The 7,686-nt window shown below is 56.4% G+C and overlaps 1 protein-coding gene across 2 annotated transcripts; it reads left to right on the top strand.

Annotated features, from left to right (window-relative positions):
- The first annotated feature begins 242 nt into the window (after nucleotides 1-242).
- On the top strand, nucleotides 243-6,660 carry LOC117800644 (disco-interacting protein 2 homolog C-like). 2 transcript variants are annotated; one of them, XR_004623139.1, is made up of 3 exons: nucleotides 243-5,086; nucleotides 5,292-5,431; nucleotides 6,398-6,621. XR_004623139.1 is itself a non-coding variant. In XM_034653195.1 (2 exons), the coding sequence occupies exons 1-2, from the start codon at nucleotides 5,218-5,220 to the stop codon at nucleotides 6,643-6,645; spliced, it is 462 nt and encodes a 153-aa protein (XP_034509086.1). In that variant the 5' UTR covers nucleotides 5,153-5,217; the 3' UTR covers nucleotides 6,646-6,660. The 2 variants fall into 2 exon arrangements, 1 of the variants encoding a protein (XP_034509086.1); XM_034653195.1 differs by lacking the exon at nucleotides 243-5,086 and having other exon boundaries at nucleotides 5,153-5,431; nucleotides 6,398-6,660.
- The last annotated feature ends 1,026 nt before the right edge of the window (nucleotides 6,661-7,686 follow it).

Below are 7,686 nucleotides of genomic sequence, written 5' to 3'. Positions count from 1 at the left end.
CTGCGTGGACCCGCGTGCGCCCCCTTACGTGTACTGCCGTGCGTGGACCCCCGTACGTGCGCCCTCGCGTGCGCCCCCGTGCGTGTACCGCCGTGCGTGGACCCGCGTGCGCCCCGTAAGTGTACCGCCGTGCGTATACCCCTGTACGTGCGCCCCCTCGCGTGTGTGCCCCCGTGCATGCGCCCCCGTGCGTGCGCCCCCTCGCGTGTGCCCCCGTGCATGCGCCCCCGTACGTGTGCCCCCGTGCGTGGACCCCCGTGCGTGCACTGACGGCTCCTCATGCTCTGTGTCGAGTGAGTCCGGCACAGTGCCTACCAGTGGTTTGGAGTCTGTCGGCCCAGGTCACCGTTCCGGCCTTTCCTTCCTTTGCTTCTCCTCTTGCCGGCTTCGTAACTTGGCACAGCGCCTCTCCTCAGGCTTCAGAGTCTGTGTCCGTGAGGAGGGTGACCTCTGTGCCTCGTTACAGGGCCGCGTGAACAGCCGATGGGTGTGTACACGTAGAGCGTGGTAGGAATCAGGCGTCGGGCTCTCATCTGTTACTGCGGTAGCATCACATGTGCTTGGGCGTGTGCGTCGTTCTGTGACCACGTGTCGTGCATGCAGAAATACCGGGGTAAGTCCTGGGGCTGGCGGAGGAAAGGGCGCTTTCCCGAGACTTGGCCCCTTTGCTCTCCGAATGCCCCTGAGATGACAGGTTCTGTAATGGGAGGCTGCCGCCATGTGACGGAAGCAGGGAAGGGTCTCTAGTCGTGCTTGCAGAAGCCTGTGGTGAGCGACGGTGGCGCTGAAGCCCCGGAGATGTGGTGGCGGCTTCTCTGTTAAGTCCTGGGAGTGGAAATCGTCCCAGATGCTTACCACTGACTTGAGTGCATTTACTTCCCACTGGTGTGGGTGTGAGCCTGGCCGGCAGTAGCAAACTGTAGTTGTGTTCGTGGAAACTTAGAGGAGATAGGTCTTCAGGGGTCACACAGCATGATTACCTAGGGGCGATCTGACGTTTACCCAGGTGGGACCGCGCGACGGGTAAGCAGCAGGTGCACACGCTGTCCTGGTGAAGCCATCGGCCGTCGGGAGCAAGCTGGAGCGCACCTTTCGTCTTTGTCTCTTGGCTTGGGTCCCTCTGCGACTTGCCTGTGATTGCAGCATTAGCCACACACAGCCACGTATTCTCTTCCTTCTGTGTGTCTGAGCGCAAAGACCGCGCCTCCGCATGCTGGGAATTGCCGGGATGATTCCCATTCCTCCGGCTCCATCTTGGCATTGCACCTGGAGGCTGGCGGATGGGTCCAGCGTTCTCTCCGCCGTTGCTCAGCTTACGGTGTCTGAACGTGAAAGCACAGTGTTTTGAACTGTCTGGGAATTCTACTCACCAGGGTCATGTTTTCACTCCCTCACCTACTTTAATCTACTGGGACTTCGTATTTCCTAGGAAGGTGTTAATGGTGAGGAAGGCTGACGTGGTTAATAAGGGAACGCAAGCCAAACCAGCAGTGAGGAATGGCTTTTACCCATCAAGCCGGGAGCAGCTTTAAGGTTGACAACAGCATCAGCCTTGGTGTGCGGAAGCGGGGCTGCCGGGAGGCGGCCTTCCCCGCAGCCAGAAGCACAGGGTTTGAGGCGCCTGGGTCTGCCCCACAGCTGTGCCTCGGACCGCCCGCCTCTGTTCTCTCCGCTCTTGCCTGTGCACGGGGATGATGGGCACACCTGTCTCCCAGCGTTGCCGGGAGAAATACTTAACATACATAAAATGCTTGGAGCAGCATCCTGCATGAAACAGTGCAACACGAGTGTCAGGTGAATCAAAGCACGGTACTTCTGGACGATACAGTGTTATTTAGGCTGCACTAAAATCCTAAGCGCATATGCTCTCTGGTTCTTCAGTTCCTTTTCTGGACGTGTGTCTCACAGTAATATTTCTTCTTAACGTAAAAGTGAAATAAAACAAATGATTGTATGTCCTTGTTCCCGAATACCGTCCACAGTTAGGATGGGTCAGTTCACTGGTGTGTGCGGTGTGCGTCCTGCGTGGGTCCCGCACGTGCGCACGGCAGGACCCACACGATCCGCTGGGGGGCGGCCGAGTCGCAGAGACTGTGCCTGTCGTGCTTCTGCTTTTCTTTGAGTGCAGATGGGTTTGTGCGTGCACACGCTTCCGGAAGTGCACCTGGGAGGGTCTCTGGTGGCGGCTGCCTGTGAGGCAGGGGTGGGTGGGGCGAGGATGCACACATGCTCTTGCGTTCGCTGTGACTTCTGTTGCTGCGCTTGACTCGTTCACAGGAAAGACTTGCTCGTGCTTCACACACATCACTGGTTCTAAAGTTTCCTCAGAAGAACAGTGTGCAGTGGACTAAGGAGAGCTGGTGTCTGAGGCCAGAGGCGGGGGAGATGTTGGGAAAGGGGACGGGCTGGTGTCCACGCCTGGGCAGGGGCTGTGCCGTGGGTCTGGGTTAAGCCCCACAGGGACGCCGCCGACTGGGTTAACATCCCCGTGCCTCCACTTCTGGTCTGTCAAGGGGAGGATGGTGGTACCCGGCAGGGTTGTGTGTTGCTGAGCCCATGTGTGCAGAGATCTCGGGACAGCTGAGCCCGCAGAGACGTCAGCGGAGGACAGCTCTGTCATCGGAGGCGGGGCTGTCTGCAGAGCTGTTCCTGCAGGGCTGCTGAGACGGTGAACGGGAAGGCCTTGTCCGGCAAGGTGGCTGACGATCCAAGGGTCGTGTCCCAGGGCCTCACATGCTTCTGTTCTTACTTTTTGAGTCTCCTTTGCCTGCAAAGGAAAGAATCCGGGCGTCTGAGTGTTTTCTGACCAGCGAGGGACTCTATTAAATGCAAGCGCATAGCAGCAGATCTAAGTAATGCGAGATGGGCGTCCTTGGTTCACATTTTACGTGAGTCTGCCCAGTTTTCCATAGTATCTTTGTAAACGTAACTGAAGACCCTGGTAGCAAATGCAGTCCAGAAGTGGCCCAGTGAGTCTTGTTCCTTGCCTGCTGTTCTTGAACGTAGGGAAGCAGGGCCTGTCACTGAGACGGCAGAACGTGCATCCTTGAATCGTAGACGAGCTTTCCCTCCCAGAGCTCGTGGGCAGCACGTCTTGGTCGCCGCCTGGCCCTTACTTGGGCCAAGTCACGGCCACGCCTGCATTTTGCTTCCGTGTGGCTTTCCACAACAAAATACGTGCGCCTTTGAACCCTGCTGTTCGCTGTGTCTGTGTCCCGGGGCTGTTAGAAGTGCCTCAGGCTGGGGGCCATGGAAACAGGGAAGCTGTTGCCTCGGGGTCTCGGGCTGTTTGCAGGCGGTGCCTGGAAGAGTGTGTGCTCCAGGCCTTCCTGCTGCTGGCGCCCCATCTGTGCCTCCGTGGCTGGAGACGTGGCACCGTGTGGCCACTGCATCACATGCCATCTCTGTCTCTTTCTCTCATAAGGACACTGGTCACTGGATTAGGGGCCCATCGCACTCTGTCCAGCGTGACATCTTCTCAACCAACGACCTCTACAAAGACTCTCTTTCACATTAATAAGGTCACAGTCGAGGTCCTGGGACCAAGACCAGTCATAGGTTTTGGGGACACAACCCACAGCGGGTACCAAGCCTCCTGATTCCTGACTGTCATGTCGTGTTTTGCAGAGGACAGAAGTGCGGGGTCGGGAGTCCTGGTGGCACAGGGCTCCCGCGGGGCTCCTCCTTTCACTTTAGAGAGCCAGTTAGGTTCCAGTGTCCAGGGCTCTTTTCCAAGTACCTCCACACGGACCTTCTAACTTGGGCAGAGTTTTCTTCTGTGTCTGGTTGGTTCTACCTTTTTGATTTTTAGCAGATGGAACAATTCAATTTCCAGACTTTCTTATGCTTTCTTTTTGTTATTATTTATTTTTAGTTTTTATTTGAGATATAATCGACATGTAGCATAGGCTTCTTTTTAAAACACCCCAGTTACTCGATTCAGATGAGACCTCCTTTTGCACATTTTAACTTTTATGTTTCCCTGTTTACATTTTTAGGTTCATTATAAATCTTGACACTATTTTAAAGCCGAACAGCAAACTTCTGTTTATTGTCCAACTGTTAGATTGTAAAGCAATGCTACACATGCGTGCATAGAAAATTACAGGAACAAGCGTGGTGTTCACCTAAATCGTGCTGTCACGTAGCTCATAGCTCACGTGCAAGGGTCTTTGGGTACGGGGATAAAATCATGATCTTGGAACTATTTCATCTGTTCAGTAGTTGACAGACTGCCTCTCCAGGGGAAAGGATGCACCACTGAACAGAAAGAAACCCACTTGCCCTCAGGAAGCTGAGGCTGATGGGCGAGGCACCTGCCGTGCGGACAGGAGTTGGGGGTGTGCTGTTTGATGGGGTGATGAGTCCTTGCAGATCTGAGCTGCCCTGGAGGGCAGTGCGGGAGGAAGGTGCGGGGACGTCTGCTGCAAGAACACTGCAGGTAGAGAGGTGAGAGCAGGTGCAGAAACCCCCAGGCGGGAGAGGGCTGGGTCCCGGAGAAACGGCTGGGGGCTGGCGCGGAGTGAGCGGGAGGCGTGGGGCTCACGGGCCATGGAGGAGATAGAGGCAGTGAACCTGTACTTCTTCCCCTGACCCTACAACATCCTACAAAACGCTGCTCAGCCAAAAACTTCCCTAAGAGCTGGTCATCCAGCACGGTGTAGCATGACTCTCATTTCAGATTCTTAACCACGGCATGCGTCCATGCGGGGCATGTCTGAGCTCGGACCCTTACCCGCGGTGTGTGGCTGGACGTCCGAGCTCAGATCGTTACCCGCGGTGCACGTCCGCACCGGGCACGTCCAAACTCAGATCCTTACCGATGGCATGCGTCCGCATTGGGCACGTCCAAACTCAGATCCTTACCCACAGCGTGTGTCCGCACGGGGCACGTCTGAACTCGAGGTGGGAGCAGCAGAATCTCCGATTCTGCTTCCTGCCGTCATCGGTTCTTGGAGACCTTGTTCTCCCCATTAGTCGCTTCCCTCGCTGGAAAATCTGACCCGGAGAGAGACGGGCAGAGAAGGAATCAGACGGTCTTCTTGCTGACTGCAGGCCTTCACGCCTCTATCCCGGAAACCCGCAGGTAGAGTTAGTGACACAGACATCTTGTGGACAGCGCAGAAGCCTTCCCCGGCGAGCCAGATCGCGGGGCGGGTGGCATCCAGGTCTCATTGGGGGGCCGGTGGGTCCCCACCATGGCTAGCTCCCTTCAGCATGTGTCCTCGTGTGTCCCTTTGGCGACAGCAGCCTTTTTGCTTCTGCCCGTTCAGACACACCTGCTCTTTCAGGCCGACGGATGACAGCAACCAGCCCCCGGGCCGGGGCGTCCTCTCCATGCACGGGCTGACCTACGGCGTCATCCGGGTAGACTCCGAGGAAAAGCTGTCTGTGCTCACCGTGCAGGACGTCGGCCTCGTGATGCCTGGAGGTGAGTGTGGGTGCCGGGCTGCAGATGGCGTGGGGCGTTGAGGCAGGAACCCCAGCCACGGCCCATGGGCTGGTCTGTTGTTAGCACATGCCTTCCCTCCTGGCTCCCCGTGCCCCTCTGGCATGAACGCAGTCGGGACACTTAAATTCCTTAAAGCTTTGTGGTAATGCTACCTCTCCTGTGAAAGAATATTCAGGAAGCTTCCAAGGGCACCTCTGCCCCTCTCACGCTGGGACCCCAGAGTCCTCTTCCCCAGGGGCACCGGGGGCCCTTCTGCACCCCTGCAGCCCCCGGGAGGCTTCTCCCCCTGCAAGCCATCCCCGCAGGCTGGATAAGGCTGGGCACCCAGTCTGGCCGCGGACGGTATAAACCCCATCGGTGGGGCTCTGGAGGGTTGTAGCAGAAGAGCCTGTTTCTGAAAGTCACGGACCTTTTCCACAAACGAGCACACGCAGTGGTCAGGGCACTGCAGCCATCGCTGGACATCCACCCCACCTCCCGAAACGCCGGCTCTGGCTCTTGGACGGACCTGAGGTCTGTGGCAGGAACATGGGGCGTGTGCCGTGTGAAAGCACCGTGGGCAGCCAGGGACCCTGGGCTTCCTCCACGCGGCCTCCTTGTATCCGGATGGCAGAAGTCACTCCCCTTAAATACGATTCCCGTGTTCAGTTATTCACTGACATCACAACAATGGAACTGGATGTTTTCCTACAACGTGAAGATTCATGACTCACTTCAGGGAAAATGAGTCCCCTGCTCACTTGCATATTCGCGTTTATGTTCCAGTGCTGATTCCGTTCACCTGCTCTCACTCCTATTTGGTCATCAATTCCGTGTCCCTGTGCCCATCCTCCGTCCCTCTGTGTCTCTGTCCCCCCATCCCTTGGTCCCTCTTTCTGTCTCTGTCCGTCTCCCTTGCCTTCCGTCCCTCTCTAACGTGACCCGTGTGTCCTGTTTTGCTTTCAGCCATCATGTGTTCAGTGAAGCCGGATGGCGTCCCTCAGCTGTGTAGGACAGATGAGATTGGGGAGCTCTGCGTGTGTGCCATTGCGACGGGCACGTCCTATTACGGCCTGTCGGGCATGACCAAGAACACCTTCGAGGTAGGTTTGCAGGGGTGCGCTCCCTCCAGGTGTGCTCTGCGGGTGATCCTTAGAGGTGCACAGACACGAAAGAGAAGGTTTTGTTTTCTCAATAAAACGTATTTACTGTAACTAAAGTGGTCGCACTTTTTGCTGCTAATTGTATAATTTTCAGTAAATTTGGCTTATCACAGTTTCTCACCTTGTAGCCAGTGTTGGAAAAGGGCAAGAATCGTTTCTTTAGAAAGGGGCTTTTGTATATATTGCTGTTCCTAGTTTTACCCGTTTCCTAAATGCTGCAGCCGAGGGGCCGAGGGATGGGGCCGAGCACACCTGTCCCGGCCTTGCTGGGGCCGCTCCTGTGGCCTGCCTGCCGAGGCCAGGCTTGGCCAGCTGTGAACAGATACACACAGCAGGAGCCAGTGTGTGTGCACACGTGTGTGCGAGGTGTCCGCACACGTGGTGGCTTGCGGTTAGCGCACGCACTGGCCTCGCATGCGTGTGGTCCGGCGGTAAACTCCGTGTCGCTCTGCCTGCTCCCAGCTGGTATCTCACCCGCCAGGTGGTGCCTGACCTTGGCAGGGACACACGTTGATGACATCACGTGGGAAACGGGGTCGTTTGGGGACTCGTCCCTTACAGTTTAGAACGTGATGCAATGTCGTGCCCTGCACAGGTGCCTTTGCTGAGTGTGGATTCGAGTTTCTAAAATGTCCCTGAAGCCCACCTAGACCGTCTGCATAAAACCCATCTCTTCCATGTGATTTTCCTGCAAGGTCTGAGGACCCAGGTGCAGACTTGGGGCACCGGGATTTGCTTCCTTTGTGTTTTTCCTTTCTGGTGTTGTCCTGATAGGGAAACACTGATGAACAGGGATCATTTTACAACTTATAATACACGTTTTCCGTTTTCCATTTATCACTTTGATGCTGTGGATTTGCAACAGAAGAATTGATTAGTGTTCATTACGCTGTCGTAATGATCTCTGGTATCACTTCTTAGGTTCAGAAGCCCTGAACGGAAACCGGTGGGCGGCCTTGCACGCGGGCAGTGGGGGAACGAAAGTTGGGGGGCGGGGCACGGGGAAGGGCCTTCCGCAAAGAGACGCTGCTAGACTCACGCTAGGCCGGTCGGTTCCGGGGGGAGGGCGCAGGTGGCCTGGGCGCCCCCCCC

This window comes from Ailuropoda melanoleuca, unplaced genomic scaffold (assembly GCF_002007445.2).
Source record: "Ailuropoda melanoleuca isolate Jingjing unplaced genomic scaffold, ASM200744v2 unplaced-scaffold73501, whole genome shotgun sequence".
NCBI lineage: Eukaryota > Metazoa > Chordata > Mammalia > Carnivora > Ursidae > Ailuropoda > Ailuropoda melanoleuca.
Note: the sequence above shows the minus strand (reverse complement) of the source record. Positions and strands in the feature narration are given on the sequence as shown.